At 40.2% G+C, this 18,984-nt stretch overlaps 2 protein-coding genes across 5 annotated transcripts in view; both read left to right on the top strand.

The window, feature by feature from the left end:
- brwd1 (bromodomain and WD repeat domain containing 1) overlaps positions 1-2,498 on the top strand; it is a 32,418-nt gene extending 29,920 nt beyond the window's left edge. For all 4 annotated transcript variants that reach the window (XM_034114767.1, XM_034114768.1, XM_034114769.1 and 1 more), the window contains exon 44: positions 58-2,498. In XM_034114767.1, coding sequence (XP_033970658.1) covers positions 58-1,412 — 1,355 coding nt within the window. In that variant the 3' untranslated portion in view covers positions 1,413-2,498. The remainder of the gene's footprint in view (positions 1-57) is intronic.
- Positions 2,499-4,099: 1,601 nt separating this feature from the next.
- LOC117470208 (mitochondrial intermediate peptidase-like) overlaps positions 4,100-18,984 on the top strand; it is a 33,078-nt gene continuing 18,193 nt past the window's right edge. Inside the window, exons 1-16 of the mRNA XM_034114877.1 lie at positions 4,100-4,652; positions 5,191-5,364; positions 6,382-6,470; positions 6,598-6,684; positions 6,821-6,884; positions 7,187-7,369; positions 8,583-8,739; positions 8,928-8,976; positions 10,222-10,282; positions 10,675-10,727; positions 13,054-13,207; positions 13,806-13,883; positions 15,057-15,264; positions 15,793-15,902; positions 16,768-16,842; positions 17,748-17,864. Coding sequence (XP_033970768.1) covers positions 4,506-4,652; positions 5,191-5,364; positions 6,382-6,470; positions 6,598-6,684; positions 6,821-6,884; positions 7,187-7,369; positions 8,583-8,739; positions 8,928-8,976; positions 10,222-10,282; positions 10,675-10,727; positions 13,054-13,207; positions 13,806-13,883; positions 15,057-15,264; positions 15,793-15,902; positions 16,768-16,842; positions 17,748-17,864 — 1,806 coding nt within the window. The 5' untranslated portion in view covers positions 4,100-4,505. The remainder of the gene's footprint in view (positions 4,653-5,190; positions 5,365-6,381; positions 6,471-6,597; positions 6,685-6,820; positions 6,885-7,186; positions 7,370-8,582; positions 8,740-8,927; positions 8,977-10,221; positions 10,283-10,674; positions 10,728-13,053; positions 13,208-13,805; positions 13,884-15,056; positions 15,265-15,792; positions 15,903-16,767; positions 16,843-17,747; positions 17,865-18,984) is intronic.

An 18,984-nucleotide genomic window follows, 5' to 3' on the forward strand; every position in this document is an offset into this window, starting at 1 on the left:
GACACTTGGAAAGGCTTCTGTACTCAGTGGGATTTCTGTCCCTCTTTTCTCCTGCAGATGCTCTGACCCAAGTGAACGGACACGGTGCGAAACCTCACAGCAACTCTGAGCAAGAGGAGGCTGCAGAGGAGAGCTCTGGAGACGAGGAAGAGTCGGTGTCTCGGAAATCCTCTAGAAGCAAAGCAACCACTTCCGCCAAGACGAAGAAGAAGATTGAAAGCGAGGAGGAGGAGGAGGAGGAAGATGAAGAGGAGGACGATGATAAGGAGGACGATGAGGAGGAAGAGGTAGAGCACACTGAACACAGGACCACAAGACACAAACTTCCCATCAGCTCAGACGAAGAGTACAAAGACCACAGTTCTCAGAAACACCCACACCAAAACGGAAGAAACGTGGAGGAAGCCATCCACAAGGACTCTAAGAAGAAGTGCAAAGTTTCACCAGACAAACAAAAACCTGCCTCAACCAACAAACCGGACGGTGCTGAGTCAGAGGAGCTCAGCGATCCTCCAAAGAGAGCCAGCCTGCGCAAGAAGAGCCTGAAGAGAGACGAAGAGAGCCATCACTCCAGCGAGGAATCTGAATCCAATTCCAAGAGGTCGACGAGGAACAAGACGAAGTCCAAACGGCCTCGCAGCGAAACCTCGGCCTCGGAGAGCTCCCAGCAGGAATACAAACCCAAGAGGAAGTCGAGGAGGAAACGCTCCACCGGCTCCTCGGACGAAGAGTCGGACAACTCAGACAACGTGTCCAACAGACGGCGGAAGCTCCGAGCACTACCGAAGAAGAGTTACATCAGCGACAACTCGGAGGAAGACTCTGCTTCAGGCGCAAAACAGGGGAGCGGTAAAAAGACGGCGTCCAGGGAAGGCAAGCGAGAGTCGAACAGGAGCTCTCCCAACGGAGCCAGGAGTCGGACGTCTTCCAGCAAAAAACGCATTTACACCTCAGACTCTGAAGATGCTGAGGAGGACGGAGAAGACAAGCCGGTGTCAAAGAGCGATAAAAACAGCAGGTCCTCGAAACGTTCCAAAGGGGAGTCCAAAGGAGAGGGGGACACCTCGTCACATTCTGAATCCAGCAAGGAGGAGGAAGAGGAGGATGTTGGGAGCAGGAAGAAAAACGCCAGGCAGCCAAAACTAAAACTAAAAGATGGCACTCGCAGCTCCGACTCGTCTTCAGCCGCCGAAAACTCATCTGCCAGCTCAGGGTTTCGCAGCAGTCCAAAGAGGAGGAGTCACAGGCGGTCGGGCGTCGCTGAGAAGACGTCCGGCCGCCCGCTGAGGCCGCGCCGCCGTGCGTCCGCCTCAGAGGACAGCGACGAGACGCGCCGCAAAACACAGCAAAAAGCATGCGTGAACACCCGCAACCGAGGGAAGCGGACGGTGAGCTATCACGACAGCGAATGAAGGACGGGAAGAGAGCTGGAGACCTTTAAATAAAGACACGATACGGTAGTAGCACTGGAGTCCTCGAGAGAAAATGCTGTGAATCTGTTTCATTCAGGGATATTTATATTTTCTATGAAAAACATGTTTATAGATGTAATACGAATTCAAGCATTTGAACTGCTGGGTCTTTTTTTCTCAAAGCGAAAACTCCACCGCCCCATTCTGCTCGTTGCGATTCCGCCGGCAGGGAAAACCGTTCTGGGGGATTATTTTGTCCGCGTGGGTGCTACTCTTATATACCTCTCGTTTAATCAAGCATATTGCTGGCTTGCACTAAGATACACTGTAATGAGGTATTTCATACACTAGTTTTGCATTAGAAACTCAGGGGTCAAATACGTTTACTGTAGTCTCAGACATGCGGTTGTTTTCTGCGCAACAGAATACAACTCCAGATGTCCAAGCACACTCACTGGGACAAAAAAGAAAAGAGAATCCATGCTCAGACGTTTGACTACAGCACTCCTTTGTAAATCCACACACTCAATGCTCGTCTGTATTTTGAGTTATGAGCCAAAATGATCTAAATATTCTTTCCCCCATTGCATTAGTTTTTTTTTCTGTAAGTTAGTTTGTGTTCTAGTGAATAGATGTAAATATTTGATTGAGGAAGACGTCTGAGGTTCAGTCGGTAACAAAATGTTTATTTAATTTGTTTTTTTAATTTCTTCTCTTTATCTTTTTTTTACAATTAACTGCATTGTCTTGCCATATGTCACAAATTGGTACTTTTTTGCCAAGTACAAAAGTACTCTTTGCAAAATACTGTGATTTCTCATATTGGGAAGGCCCGTTATTGTTCTGTGTTACCTACTTTCAGTGTTAAATTCTTTTTTTCAGAGTTGACTTAAAAACATTTTGCCAGTCACATGGTTTAATTTTGTTAACGGGAAGGTTTCTAAATAAAGTCGCTTTATGACATTTTGCTTAATGTTTTTCGTACTACACCTTTATTAAATCACAGGAAAACTATTATCGCGATGTGGTTGTGGAGTGCAATGGATGAGTTATTCCTCACAATAATAAAGACATCATTTCAAGGTGTGTTATGTTTCTGACTTTGTTACATTTGTTGCAGGTACAGGAAGAAATGAACTAACAGATGTGCTTTGTATCCTGGCTTGTAGGGAGGTAATACATTTGACACCTTATATACAAAGATATTTCTGCCCCCAAGGATTTTGTTCTTAGATTCAAATGAATAGTTTGGAGATATATCCCTACACTAAGTGTCTAGTTCACAATATCAATCGATCAATGTTTATTTATATAGACCAATATCACAAATGTTACATTTGTCTCAGTGGACTTCACAGTTTGTACAGAATATCAGTATGACAATACGACACCCTCTGTCCTTGGACCCTCATATCGTACAAGGAAAAACTTCCAGAGAAACCCCACAGTTTAAAGGGGAACATGGGAGAAACCTCAGGGAGAGCAACAGAGGAGGGATCCCTCTCCCAGGACGGACAGACGTGCAATAGATGCTGTGTGTAAATTGAATAGATAATGCATTTACAACATAGGTAGACCAAATGTTTGGAAATGCATGTGTTTTATAATAAGAAGATGAATCCACAAGGATGTCAACAATCCTGTGGGAGCCATCAGGGAAGTAGTATGATGAGTCAGGCAGGACCGCAGAGACGGGTTCAGCCACGACTCGAAATCCAGGACTCAGGATGCAGGACTCAGGACCACAGCAACAGGATCAGCCACGACTCAGGATCCCGGCGTATATTGACACCAAAAAGAAATGTGGGGGAATATGTAGGCTACAATATTTACAATATTTTTGGGGGTTTCCTTCTCCTGTAGTGTGATAGGTTCTTGTGCATGTAAATGGTCTGCAAAGGCTAAAATCCCTTTGTTCCCTTCAGATGGAGTTTCTCTCCCACACACTTGCTCTGTTTTCTGGTATAGTTAAATATCATTTTCAACAGCATGTAAATACTCAGGTAAAGATGTGTTTTTGTTTTTTACTTTATTTTCCAAGTTTCACTCAAACTTTCCAGGGTCAAGACAAATACTTTAAATTGTTTTAATATATTACAGATACAGATTGTTTGATTGATTGATTGATTGAAAAGTTTATTAACAGCTTGTATATTGGGTACAGAACAGTACAGCTCAAAACATACAATTGTTAAGGGGATGCAGACCAGAGAAAGACTTTCGTCTTGTTTACATCAGGGTCCCCCATTTCCAATTCATCATGTTAACGGCTTGCATCAAATATAAACAAAACTACAAACAAATGATTTCATTAACTAAAGAGTGAGGGTCTTTTCAAGTAACACATACGTCAAATAATGAAAAGGGGTTTCAGGGCTTTTTTATTTTTCATGTAATAACGTGATTTTAAAAGTATTAAGATCTCACTATGTAGTAATTTTGGCTTACCCTTTAGTTGTTTGCATTTATGGAAAAATATCCAATTATTTATCGGAAATTCTAATTAAAAAGTCAACGTTATGGGCTTTAACGATTTTTATCTTATTGGTCGACATTAACAAGGTTTTAACGTGAAAGGGCTTCTTCTGACAACAGCGTGACGACATCACGTAATGTTTTTCTTAAACTGGTCGCACTTTCGACCCTTTTGATTAGCAATGTTCTTTTATTTAATTTGGTAACACTGGGATAATAAATCACTAGTGCGAAACATGTGTCACATTTACATGTTAATTTGTATTTGTTATTAAATGTTTATACATTTTAGTTTTTACGCGAAAGTAACACCTGTCACCGTCATTTAGATTTACGTTGATAGATAGCCAAGGAGCTAACATGTGAGTAGCTGCTTCTGTTGACTTGACAGCTACACCTCTTAACTCATGACAATAAAACAGCTAGCATTTAATGAAGAGAAAGGTTTAGAATAAACGGACGTTAATACGTTTTTTGTTTTCCTTTTTAACATATCCTGCTTCTGCAAAAAAAGCTAACATTGAAGCTAAAGTTAGCATGTCCTCTGTCAGCCACTGTCAACACTACAGGCTTCAGTAAAGCTTCAGAACATCAGAAGAGCTGCAGCTTCAGAACATCATGTCTTCCTGCACAAGGTTGCTTTACTTTGTGAAGCACAGAAGCTTGTGGACTCATGTTCGGAGAAATGTCACAACATGGTCTCCTGTTGGAGCTGCTTTCAATGCCAAACCTCAAAGAAGACAAAATCTGGTGGAGAAAAACGTGGTAAGTATTTGTTTTAATTGTCTTAAATGTGTCACTAAAACATGTTACAACACTGCTATGTTAAAGCACATAACCTGCATTTAAATGGGCTTAAATGTGTGTTAATAAGCCATATTGATTTTTATAAAGGACCACATTCTATATCTTTTATTTCTAAGAAGCTGCATTATTGATTTACTAAATTGTTGTTTATATTTGGGGGTATATTGGGGGGGAATGAGCCATTTTAAAGAATGTAATATTACATTTTAAACTGATTGTTTTGCATACTATCAAGTGAAAAATGCATGCATCTTAAGTAAAACAAATGTCATGACTCATGACATTCATGTAACTATTTATTATTGTTATTGGTGGCTGCTAGTTCACTTACTTTTATAATACTGCCACTTATTTATTTACCATGGTTGTGTACTCATTTTATTTGATTTCTTTATTAAACATGTTAGTCTAGTGATTTTGATGTTTCCCTTTGCTGCTGTAACACTGTAAATGTCTTGCTGTGGGACAGATAAAGGATTTCTGGTTCTGCTTTCAGGGTTTGTTTGGAGTGACTGAGCTCAGCTGTCCTGCAGGCTTTCAGGCGGCCACAGAGACGGCTCTGAGGAACACACAGCGGCTGGTGGACAAAGTTATTTCTGGTCCTTCGGGGGTTGGGACAGTCGAGTCTTTTGATCAGCTCTCAGATGAGTTGTGTAAAGTGGCTGATCTGGTGAGTGCTCCTTCTCTCTGATGACTACTGAAACTGTGCTGCTCTCCACAACTCGTGTACAGAGGGGTTGCAGTGATGACGTTTTTTTGTAGGTTGACCCGGAAGTCAGCATCTCCCTGGCTCACTTAAAAAAAAGCCAATGGGATTTCTTCGTATTATTGCAGAAAATAATCTCAAACGTTTATGATATTTACACGTTTTATTCAGCAGAATATATACACCACTTTATGATTTTTTAAGTAATAAGCTAACGTTAGACTATAAAGGAACTACAGCACCCTAACATGACTTCCCGTCACCACCGCTAAGCTAAAGGCGGCTAATGTTGGGCATGATGATGTTTAGTCCTCTGATTTAGACACTTGTTATTTACTGACGTATTTTATGTTGCATAAAAAAAAAGTAACATTTCTTCAGCTGGTTTTAACCACAGACCTTATGTCAGGCTAACAACCAAAAGCACATTCAGGAAACCATTGACTTCCAGACGAGGGAACAGGAAGTGCTAAAATGCTGACTCATATCTGGGTTTTAGGACTCATTCCTGGCCCGCTCTATGCCCCATGTTCCTTTCTTCCCTCCTCGTTGTTCCAAGGTCCAAATGTGTACTTAAAGGAGATAGGAGAGCCTTTGGAGTCAGGGCTCCTGGACTTTGGAAATACCTGCCAGATAAGATCAGCGCTGCAACCATATCTCCTCTTGGAATTGTCTTTGAAAACCCTGCTTTGTAAATATTACTTGTCAGTGTTTTTATTTATGGCATTTAAGTTAATTTCTCCCTCAAGAGGGAACAGAGGGATTTTAACCTTTACAGACCATTTCCATTTCCATGCACAAAAACCTATATTACACTACAGTAAAGGAAAACCCCCAAAAGCATAATAGGGCCCCTTTTAAAGGGTTGGTTTAGCCTCTACATGCTTTAAAAAAGCTTTTATGATTCCTTTATACTATCACTATGTGTCATGTGGTTCTTGGATTACCTGCAGACCAACTTGCTTTTCTCTTCTCTCACAGGCAGACTTTGTTAAAGTAGCTCATCCAGACCCAGCGTTTCGCGAGGCTGCAGAGAAGAGCTGCATAGAGATCGGCACGGTGGTGGAGAAGTAAGACGAACCTTTCAAAAAGCAATCATGATGCATTTGTACAAATAAATGGAAGTATAAAGTAGCATAAAATAGAAATACTCAAAAATAGCACACACATGTCATTTTGTAATTGTGTTTTTTTCAGACTGAACACTAATGTGGAGCTTTCTAATAGTCTTAAAAAATTGCTGGAGAACCCAGACACCGTGTCTCAGCTGGATCCTGATTCCAGGTAATTTCACTGCCATTTTGTTTAAAACATGGATTAAATAACAGTGTTTCTCTTTCTTTATTATCACATCAATATGTAATGTTTATATCATATCTAATCATGTAAATAATGATTCATTTCTGTTTGTTTTTTCCAGACGAGTGGCAGAGTTGTTCATGTTCGATTTTGAAATCAGTGGAATTCATCTGGATGAGAAGCTGGTGAGATGGTTATAATAGGTGGTTGTTATGTTTCCTAGGGGGAAAGGGAAGTAACAAAAGATTACATAACCAAAACCACTGTTTGTCCACAGTTACACCATACTAGACCATATAGCATTGGTGTAGTCATAGAAGGATATTTTCCATGGGACAGCGCATGTATTTTGATGTGGTAGCCAGCAGGTACATTTTGGTTGTTCATCTGGGAAAGAAACAGACAAGTTGTGAATAAAACATAAAGACAGCATGTTTAAAAATACCTCCACCCCCTGCTGTGTTTACTGAACTTGTTTTCTCCACAGAGGAAGGAGGCGGTGGCTCTTCATGTGAAGCTTCTGGATCTAAACAACGAGTTCCTGGTCAATTCTCACCAGCCCAACAGGATCGCCAGGTCTGCGATTCCCGAACATCTACACCTGCACTTTGCCAGTGAAGGAAGCTTCATCCAAGTGGGGGGATTACACGCTGACTCCCCCGATGACTTGGTAGGTGCCTGAAATGATTTGGGAACATTTATACTTTTTGTTCAGCAGGTGGCGCCACTGCCATGTGTCAGATTTTAGGACTGGATGTAAGGGCAGGTTGAAGATGTGTAATATAGACTCTGTCCTGACAACATATGATACGCCATAAGTTGTAAAATCCTGAATAAGCAGAGTAACTTACATGATCTGCATTTCTAATGACAAACGTCTGAATGTTGTGTCATGTTAGATGTTGCGGCTTCAGAATTGTGGGACAGCATTTTTCTCCTTTCCTTTCCTTTCCTTTCCTTGAGGATGGTCCAGTGTATCCTAAGCTAAAGAAGATTTCAAAGGAGGCATTGAAGCTCCTTTCCTATCATCAAGAGCACATAAGTCAAACTCAAGGCCCGGGGGCCCAATCAGGCCCTTTGTGGATTTAATTTCAGCCCGCAGGATCATTTTTAATTACTATTAGATCTGGCCCGCCGGTATATGGCACGCACACCTTCACTCAATCCTGAGGATTTCCTCAGCTCAGAGCCAGAGCCCAAACATTGATGAACTTGCACCCAAGATGAGATGCCAAGTATCTGGCTTGAACTAGCATCACAGAGCAGCAAACTGAGTTTCAATGTTTCCTTCTGCACTTTTTTTCTTGCGACAACAGGGCATGTTTGGCTTTTTCTTTGAGGGAAATAGTTTTTTTGAAGCTGTTGTTGGCCTGTGGGAAAATGTAATCATAAGAAATGACTCCGGAAAAGCTGCAGATAGAGCCATAAGAAATGAATGCAACTGATTATTTAATGTTGTTTTTATAGGCAATAATTTAAGCTTTGTTAGTTCCAGGTTTAATATGTGCAATAAGTTCATTTCAATAAGTTTTGCAATAAACATTGAACCAGTCCGGCCCTCGACTGGTACAGATTTTTTAATGTTGGCCCACTGTGTATTTGAGTTTGACACCCCTGATCTAGAGAATTCAAACAGCTCTTATCATGGCTGACACTTATAAACCTCTGGGTCATTTCACTTCGTTAGGAACCTTCTTGAGAGAAATTGAGAATTCGACCCCTTGTTCCTCACATGATGTGGAGCAGTATAATGTAAACGTGTGTTTTCTAGCACCACATAGTGGACACAGGAAGTGGTGCAAGATGTGGGTGGGATAACGAGGACCCATTCGTTAAATATTCTGTAATATCATGGATTTGTTCTGTCCTGGTTCCACTTGCAGGTTCGAGAAATCGCCTACAGGATTTACCTGTATCCTAACGCAGATCTGATGAAGTGTCTGGAGGAGCTGCTGAAGTGCAGATACAAAATGGCCAAACTGGTGGGCTACGAGTCGTACGCTCACCGAGCCCTGAAGGGAACCATGGCCAAAACACCAGGTTTATACCTCTCTCTGCTTCACCATCAATACAGTATCTTTCAGTCAGTGCCGTGACTGCAAATATTATTTCAGTATTGACATGAAACCATTTTTAAAAGACACAGAGATAAGATACAGACATTATATTGCTTTATTATTTTATGATTAATTTACAGGCTGTTTATTCCTTTTTGTTTCCCTTTGCAGAGACGGTGATGAGCTTCCTTCAGTTGTTAACAGACAAGCTGTCAGACAAGTACGGTCTCATTTTAATAAATCATAAAGAAATATTCCGATAAATTATTCAGTTTGATATTTTTTCTGAATAGTTGTGAAAACATTTCTCAAAATGTGTTATTTTTCTGGGCCAGTGATGGAAAATAACGTAAAAGCGTTTGTACAATTTTGAGGTAGTTGTACCATCACTACATTTATTTGACAAGATGAGCTACTGTGAAGGTTTATATTTCTGTTAGAAAAATGTGATGGATTCCTGGAAGTATAAAATATTATTTAAGTTAGCTTCACCTGTGACAGCTGCAGAATTGTAATTGTTTTTACATAAATGCATCATTAAAGAGGCCATGTTGTGCTTTGGGGGGTTTTCCCTTTCCTGTAGTGTGGTCAATTGTGCTTGTAAATGGTCTGCAAAGGCTCGCTCCTATTGGCTAGCGCTTTGAATTGATTGATTGAAAAGTTTATTAACAGCTTGTATATTGGGTACAGTACAGTACAGCTCAAAACATACAATTGTTAAGGGGATGCAGACCAGAGAAAGACTTTCGTCTTGTTTACATCAGGGTCCCCCATTTCCAATTCATCATATCATTTAAGACATATAAGACATATTTGACATACAGATGACTTATTTACAATTTACATACAGGTGGTTTTTTACATACAGATGGCTTATTTACACATTGTACGTGATAGGCTAAGGGGCGGGACATCTCAAAGCGTTTGACAAATCACAACAGAGCCAGCCAGCTAACCAATCAGAGCAGACTGGGCTCTGGTTTCAGACAGAGGGTGAAAAGAGGTGCTGCAGCACAGGCAGTATGAGAAAAATAAAGAGCTTTTTGAACATTAAAGCATGGAAACATGTCACAGGAGAGGCACAAAATACTAATATGAACCTAAAAATGACCCGAATGGGGCCCCTTAAATTGGAAACCAGTCGTATATTTAACTAAACCTGACACAAATTCAGTTAGTTTAATAAATATTATCAGTAAATCAGTTTTTTGTCACATTCCCTCATCTGGTTTCTAACATCTGGAGTCGTTAAACAGACCAAAGATATGTGAGTCAGGTGCACCTGAGCTTCTAAATTACCCACAGGTATGAATGTCCAGGGTGTTTCCCCGCCTTCAGCCAAATGCATGCTGGGATATGCTCTGCCCCCCCGTTGACCCTGAGTGGAGATAGGTGGATACTGGAATGAAGCCTCGAGTCAATTAGCTCACGACTTGTTATTGTTTTTTCCTTTAATCTCTCACAGGACAGCCAAAGACTTCACGATGATGAGTAACATGAAGAAGAAACTCAACCCACTTAATGCTGTGAGTCACATCTTCTTTTTGTTCACAACATATTATTTCACATGAGGATATTTTTAAGTTCTTTGGCTGGTTTTTAAAGTCTGTCTAAACTTGAAAGACTGCAGGACAACAGGGGATACATCACATAACTCATGTATTTTGTTCAATGATTTAATGGAATGTTTTATATTAATAAATACAGCAAAAGACAAAATAAACACATAAGCAGCAGCCCAGGCATCGTAAGCCCGGGTTTTTTTTTCTCTGTCTTCATATTTTCCTGCAAATATTACACATTTCATTTTAAAGCGGTAACATACATTTGTTACATTTACTTTTATAGTCACTTTAATGAAATGTAGTCTTATTTTATTGTGATTCTTTCATCACATGTTAAACATTTGTTGTTTTAGGAGCTCATGCCGTGGGATCATCCGTACCTCAGCGGTGTCCTGCGTGCTGAAAGGTGATGAAGTCAACATGATCTGTATCTCTTTTTGGATGTTTGTAATTTCATATTCCAGCAGGGTGTGAGCTGTTGTCGGGTTTCAGCTCATCCTCAGGTGTTACAAAAGGTTTCACAGGGAGGAGAATGAGAGTCATCTCCGTGTCTCAAACTCCTTTATAATCCAGGACAAATGAATCTGCTGCTCCACGGGGCTTTTACTCTACAACAGTTTTTAAAGGTCTCCTATTATGCTATTTTTAGGCATATAATATGGGTCTCGGATATATACAAATATATAAAAACATGTCTATAATGTGTTTTGCTCAAAATACCAAACAGATCATGCATTGTAGACATCCCTCATATCCCTCTATTCAGCCCTAAGAGAAATGCTGATTTTGGGTCCTGAGCTTGAAAAAAAGAAAATTACCCGGCAGATTCAAGTTATATTCTGCCTTGATTAAACGCCATATCATGTTCCAAACCACATCAAGGATTATTTCTGAAACAGTATGGAGCTCAAAGGCTTTTTCTCTTGTGGGTTTACCACAAGGTGAGTTCCTTTTTTTTAATTTCCTTTTTTACACATACTCTCTCCAGTACAGGTTAGCTCTGAGTGTTAGCGATGCTTGCTAATGTAAACAAAGACCATATAGAGAGGCGAAGTCCCGCCCATCTACCTCCGACCCATGGGACCTTATTTCGGAAAAATTATGTATTGAAGTCAATGGGGAGAGAAAGAATCTTTCGATCCCATTTGAATTGTGCCACGAATTACACATATGATGTTTGTCAATCTTAAAAAATGTAAAAAAAAGTCACAGTTTGTCGTAAAACTGTTGAAATATAAGACTATGAAAAATACGCAACTAGAAAGACTACAAATCCCAGAATCCCGGTCCCGCATGCTGGCTCTTACGGAACCGACTAACTCCCCTTTTGTGTATGTACAGCTCTCAACATGCCCAGACTTGTAAGGCAAGGCAAGGCAAGGCAAGGCAAGTTTATTTATATAGCACTTTTCTGTACGCGACAATTCAAAGTGCTTTACAAAACAAATTAAAAGACTTTTTATGAATAAATACAGTAAAAACACATTATAATATAATGGCATTTTACAACAGGCATGACAAAGCAAAGATAATAAAATAATAAAAATAAACACCACAGGTATACAATACATGTTTAAAAGGCATACTGTAGTTCGAATATGAGCAGCTCAATTAAAAGCAGCGGTAAAGAGATATGTTTTTGTCTCGATTTAAAAATGGTAAGCGTTTCTGCGGACGTGCATGATTTGGGTAGTTTGTTCCAGAGTGTCGGGGCATAATAGCTAAATGCTGCCTCTCCATGTCAAAAAGTGCATTTTGCATGATAGGTCCCCTTTAAAACATGCTGCCGCCCTGACCAGCATCTACTCTTGAAATAGTTTCGAGATGTTTTGATCGTAGAAACACTTAATTTTTTGCCTTTTTTATTAGACAGACGCAGCAGAGAGATAACAGGAAATGAGGGAAGGGAGAGACGGAGATTAACAGATGTTTCTCTTTTCTTAATGAGCTGCACTTCTCCCTCCCAGTGCTCACTAGAGACAAGACCTGGTCCAAACGTCCTGGAGGAGTTATATAAACAAATATTTATTGCAGAAATTATGGATACCTCAAGAGAAAATAAATATCAATAAGATGTTTTTACTGTGATGTTTTTTAAGGTTTTTTAATAACATTGTCATCCTAGTAATCCACAATCTTTGGAAATGTAACAGTAATCTAATTACATATTTTATTATGAAGCTGTAGGGGAATACTTAGTTGTATCCTGATTACCCCTTACGGTAATCGTTTACTCCCCCAAGCGTGGAAATGCAGTACAGATTGTGTGTGTGAGGTTAACGGAGCAGCAGTCTGTTTTTCATCACTGATAAAACATTACAAGCGTTTTGGTTTGGCGGGTTATCTAAAGTGCTTCATAGCGTCCATATTTAGACCCCCTCCCTTTTGCCCTGAGCTCTGTCTGGTAGCTTTGTCTAACAGTTGATTTCACAATAATCAGGGGAATTTTAGACATGTGTGTTTGTTGAGCAATTGGAGAAAAAGCAGTCACTAATCCAACCGTATACATGTGCATTTGTTCCCCTTCTTACAACATTTAAAAACATGAATTAACTCATTCTGGCTTCTGGCTGTTTGTAAAAGGCGTTCAACCAATTCATAAAAGTTGTGATCCTTAACGCTTCAAATAGATAAAACCATAACCACCGGAAGAGGTTTTTTTCAGAGAAATATCTATAATGTTAAATGTTCGTTTGGATTTCTGATTCTGATTGTGTTTTGGCTGGCGGCAGGTACAACATCGAGCCCAGTCTGTACAGCCCGTACTTCTCTCTGGGCGCCTGCATGGAGGGTCTGAACCATCTCTTCTCTCAGCTGTACGGCGTCTCCCTCATGTCTGAACAGCCGAGCGCCGGAGAGGTCTGGAACGAGGACGTCCGCAAACTGGTCTGTGCTTAAAAATTATATCAAGATATCTAGGATAAAATATGTGTCCTCTTAAATTATATGTATAGTTTACAAATGCTGCTTTAGTTTAACACATGAAGTAAAAGCAAACAGTATTTTGTCAGCCTGTATATTGTAACATTGTAAAACTGCTAGTAATCATTATAGTGTGTGTGTGTGTGTGTGTGTGTGTGTGTGTGTGTGTGTGTGTGTGTGTGTGTGTGTGTGTGTGTGGTGTGTGTGTGTGTGTGTGTGTGTGTGTGTGTGTGTGTGTGTGTGTGTGTGTGTGTGTGTGTGTGTGTGTGTGTGTGTGTGTGTGTGTGTGGTGTGTGTGTGTGTGTGTGTGTGTGTGTGTGTGTGTGTGTGTGTGTGTGTGGTGTGTGTGTGTGTGTGTGTGTGTGTGTGTGTGTGTGTGTGTGTGTGTGTGTGTGTGTGTGTGTGTGTGTGTGTGTGTGTGTGTGTGTGTGTGTGTGTGTGTGTGTGTGTGTGTGTGTGTGTGTGTGTGTGTGTGTGTGTGTGTGTGTGTGTGTGTGTGTGTGTGTGTGTGTGTGTGTGTGTGTGTGTGTGTGTGTGTGTGTGTGTGTGTGTGTGTTCCCAGGCTGTGGTACATGAGACGGAGGGGTTATTTGGATATATCTACTGTGACTTCTTCCAGCGGCAGAATAAACCTCATCAGGTGTGAAAACGTTATCATGTTTAAATCTTCTTGTTAGTTTCTCCTTTGAAATAAGGGCTCATAAAATGTACAGTACAATAAATACTCAAAACTGTAATAATGTATTTGTACATGGCAGTTATTTTAAAACAAAACATGTACACTTATACTGGTTGTTTTTTTTATAGCGCATGGTGGAAAGGAGCAGGGAGAAGAACATCTTATTTGACCTGCCCCTTCTTACAAAATAATAAAAAAATGAATAAAAATAAAATAAAAGCAATATTCTTTCAGTCACAGTTGCTTACAAATACTGAAACATAAAACCAGAACACAATCAAAAGTCAACTTCATACTGTCTAATTATATATAATCTAATAATATATACATATGTTGAATCAGAATACCTTGATTCGTCCCACATAGGGGACATTTACATTGTTACAGCAAAAGGGACGATGGAGGCTGCAGTCTAATAGTCCATTTTGCTTAGGAACCTTCCTAAGGGAGTGAAATGACCCGGAAGTACCTCAGTGGCAGCCATGATAAGAGCCGTTCCAATTCTCTAGATGAAAGGAAAGGAGGTTTCAAACTTCCTTTATAACCTCCTTTAGCTTAGGAGCCACTGGACCTCCCTTTACAAAAAGAGAGGAGAATATGCTGCCCCACAATGCCTTGCGGCCGCAGCATTTACGGCGAGGGGATATTCGGCCGTTCACGGAAACAACCGATTATGACCGAGAAATTATATCATGAAAGTTGCTTATTAAGCATTTTAAAACGTATGTGGTAAGTTGCCAAAGTGCTTTGTTTTGAACGTTCATCAGTATTATAATCAAAAAGAGAAATATGAACGTTAGTTTTTACTGAAATGATCAAATAAAGTCAACATTTCACAGTCTTTACTGAGCTGTGTGGGGTTTGTTCAACTTTTAAAAGATGTTTGAATGGTGATAGATGTTAAGGACTAACGTTTATAATAAATACATTTGTATTGATTTTAAGATCTTTTCATAGTTCCTACATTCATACGTATTGGGATCATTTGTATTAATGTGGACCGGAGGGGGAGGGTGAGGAGCATAAGTTTCACTCAGAGACTAGACTATTAGATAAAGGGCATGGAGGAGTCTTCCACGGCCCCATCTCACCTTCATCCTCCTCCTCCTCCTCCTCCTCCTCCTCTCTCTGCAGGACTGTCACTTCACTATCCGAGGGGGCCGCTGGCTCCAGGAGACGGGTCAGTACCAGCTGCCGGTGGTGGTTCTGATGCTGAGTCTGCCCCATCCCACCCAGAGGGCCCCCACCCTGCTGACCCCCGGCATGATGGAGAACCTCTTCCACGAGATGGGCCACGCCATGCACTCCATGCTGGGACGCACCCGCTACCAGCATGTGACAGGTGGGGAGGGGTCACTAAGACTTTATATTTAACAAGCAACTTCAACAAATTCCTACTGTATACATTTGTACTGTTCTAACATATTCATATTCATCCATTTAGTGTCTACTAGTTTTTATTTTTTATATATTTACTTTTGTGCCTTCTTTTTATTTAAACCTTTTAATGTGTTTATATGTTTATATGCGTCTATGTATGTGTATATAAGTGGGTGTACACGTGTGAATGTATGTATATATATAAATGTATTTATATATCTTATATATATTTGCATTCTCTGGGTTGGTGGGAAACAGAATTCCGTTCTCTCTGTCTGTATCACACACACACACACACACACACACACACACACACACACACACACACACACACACACAGAGGAATTAACAATAAAGTTGACTTATATTTACATCTACACAGGAATTAAGACAAATGATTATACAGTATTTTGTATTGTACACACGTTTCATTCATTGATGGATATACTGTGTGTGTTCTGATAACTGAGCCCTGACGTCTCTCCTCCAGGAACCAGATGTGCGACTGATTTTGCTGAAGTCCCGTCCATCCTCATGGAGTACTTCGCCTCCGACTACAGAGTCGTCAGCCAGTTTGCAAGACATTATCAAACTGGACAGGTAACCATAAACCCATAAACCCATAAACTAATGAGTTATGATTTTACCACCTTCCTGTGCCCTGGTCTGGAGGTCAATGTTTTTTTTAACGTGTTACTGGTTGTCGGACAAAAAAATCAGTATTGTTACCCTGAAATAAGTCAGTAAATACCCCACTGGTGAATTTAAAAACAGTGGTTGCTAACAAGTGTCTAAATGAGACGACTAAACGTCATCACGCCTAAGCCGCCTTTAGCTTAGCGCTGGTGACGTGATGTCATGTGACCGTGCTGTAATTCCTTTATAGCCTAACGACAGCTTTTCACTTCAGAAATCATAAAGTGGTGTTAGTATGTGGAGATTGTCCTGCTGAACAAAACGTGTAAGAATCTTAAACGTTTGTTTGCCACAGAGATTTGACTCTGCTATGAATCCAATGAAAGAAATCCCATTGAACCAGCGAGATGCTTCCTTAAAGATCGGCTTACAATAATACGTCATCATCACTGCACCACTCTATAAAGTTTAAAGGTTTTTAGAGTGATATCGTCCAATACATTATAATTATAATGATATCAACAGCTTCATTTGCCAGCTGATTTGTATTCCATATTTTATTCCTCTATTTCATTCCATTGCAATGTAAATACTTTTATATTTGACTATATCTTTTTAATTATTTTTTATATTTTCCTGTTCTTTACCTGTGTTTTTAATTCTTGTTTTTATGCACCACGACACCAAGTCAAATTCCTCGTACGTGTAAACCTACCTGGTAATAAACCTGTTTCTGATTCTGATTCTGATTTGTCGTTTTCTAAAAAGGCTGTCCTGTACAAGATGAGAATGATGTGTTACTGTGTTTTTTATTCTGTCTGTCTTTCAGCCTCTGCCTAAGAGTATGGTGGCTCGTCTGTGTGAGTCTAAGAAGGTGTGCGGCGCTGCAGACACTCAGCTCCAGGTACAATCACACAACCTCACACACCTTCACCTTCACAGATATCTAAAAGTATGTTTCACTTTTCAGAAAGAGTTTTGAACAATGTTTGTAGCTTAGGAATAGGGTATTTTATTCTGCTGTACAATACTTAATTACACATTCAGTTTTTTCTCATTCAATTCTCCGTTAACTTTTAACTGCATCTTGTTTGGCTTTTAAAAAAATCTTTTTCAGATATTTTTACGTAACATTTTTAAACATCATATTAAAGGTGGGGTAGGTAAGTTTGAGAAAACGGCTCGAGATACACTTTTTGTTATATTCCATGGAATGCTCTTAACATCCCGATAGCAATGAATATTTTAAGTGCTTTGACAAAAAATCCATACAAAAAATTCATCTGTGGAAGCCGTAATACTGTAAAAAGCACGACCAATCATCTGAGCCGGCCCGGCTAAAATAACTGGATGGCCTACCTGCCTGTCAGCCTTCCATCTGTGCACAAACTTATCTCGTGCCCTCATTGGTCATGTGCGCGTTCGTGTGTGTTGGAGGAGGGGCTCTGTAAGGAAGTGGCAGATTTTCTTCGGTTTCAATTCTAGCGCACTCAAGCTGGTTTCTCCAAAATTACCTACCCCACCTTTAACTGTTTTGTATGATTTTAACTGTTAATTATTATAAATATTATTATTATCAGCACTACTATTGTTTATTTTTTTTATATATAGGTTTTTTAATTATATTTATTTATTTCGACTTTTAAGCTGGTTATTTTGACAGGAATAGCACTTCTTCAAAATTGGTAAATATAGGAAGTTCAATGTCTAGTTTTCACCAATTTCTATGCAATTCTTTACCCCTAACTCTACCACTGCAGTTCACATTATTAATATATTTTTGATGTTGTTTTTTTTCTCTCTGGACAGATTTTCTATGCCGTCCTGGACCAGATCTACCACAGCCAGCCTCAGAACCGCTCCACCACAGAAATCCTGCAGGAGATGCAGAATAAATTCTACGGCCTTCCTTACACGCCCAATACGGTACAAACACGCCTTCTTCTTGCTATTTAACACTTTACTTCTTTTGAGTAGCTTGTTTCTTTTATACTGTGCCTTTTAGATCCATTACAGTCTTCAAGGTTTGATCATTTAGGGAACTTCTGCTCATGACTCTCCTTTCACTGCTCATTCAGATTACGTTATTGTCCATTAAATGTACTTTAAATGGAAAGATGTACGGTGGCCGACCGGTGCAAACGTGCTATAGCAGCGGCACAAAACCTTTCCATTTGCATGCTGGTACACTTGTACTTTCTTGAAGCTCCAGGGCATTTCTCCTAATTGAAGTGTTTGGGTCAGTTGTAGCACGTATAGTATGCATCTGTCGGCCACTGTACATTTGTCTTTGGCACCAGCAACTAAAACAGCACTCCCTATACACAGCGCCACATACAGTTCACACACAATGCACTAAAAAAGAGACTTAGTGGCAGTCATAGTGCTAAGTGGATTTTTCTTCAACTGGTGTGTAGTCCATTCAAATATCACAACAGAGCATGAAACACAGTAGTATAAACAATAGATACATTAGTATACATTAAAAATAGGGGTTTGTGTTAGTTGCAGTATGTCCTAAGAAGCATCCTTGAGGCTTGGTGAGGGTTAGGGTTGAAAGGAGTCACATCACAGACTGAGAAGTCCTTTTTCCCTTCTCTTCCCTTTCTCTCTGCTTTTATATCTCTTACCCAGGCGCAGCAGCGGTTCAGGGATTAAAGCCCTTTTCGTTTTCTTTTTTTTGCAGCCCTGCTAAAATAACAAAGTATTCTTTGAATGGGTTCTCCCCGGGGGAAATATTTGAAACTCTTCCTCCCGGTGCTTTTCCCCCCCACTTTTGCAGCTGTGGGCGACGGGCTGAGGCCTGGAGGGAGAATCAGACGCACACGGTCATACTTTAGCCAGGAATGGCCTTCATAGAGAGTTTACTCTGGGCTATAATTATGTGGGCATGCCATCAGGAATAGAGATTAAAGAGCTTCTGTATATCCTCCTTAAACCCAGTTTCTCCCACTCTTCTTCTTGTGTCCTGCTTTGTTGCTGCTTCTCTGGACATTTATGTCGTGTAGTTTCAAACCACACTGAAGCAGACTTTTCTCCTCAGCGT

The sequence above is a fragment of the Trematomus bernacchii genome, unplaced genomic scaffold (genome assembly GCF_902827165.1).
Source record: "Trematomus bernacchii unplaced genomic scaffold, fTreBer1.1, whole genome shotgun sequence".
Lineage (NCBI taxonomy): Eukaryota > Metazoa > Chordata > Actinopteri > Perciformes > Nototheniidae > Trematomus > Trematomus bernacchii.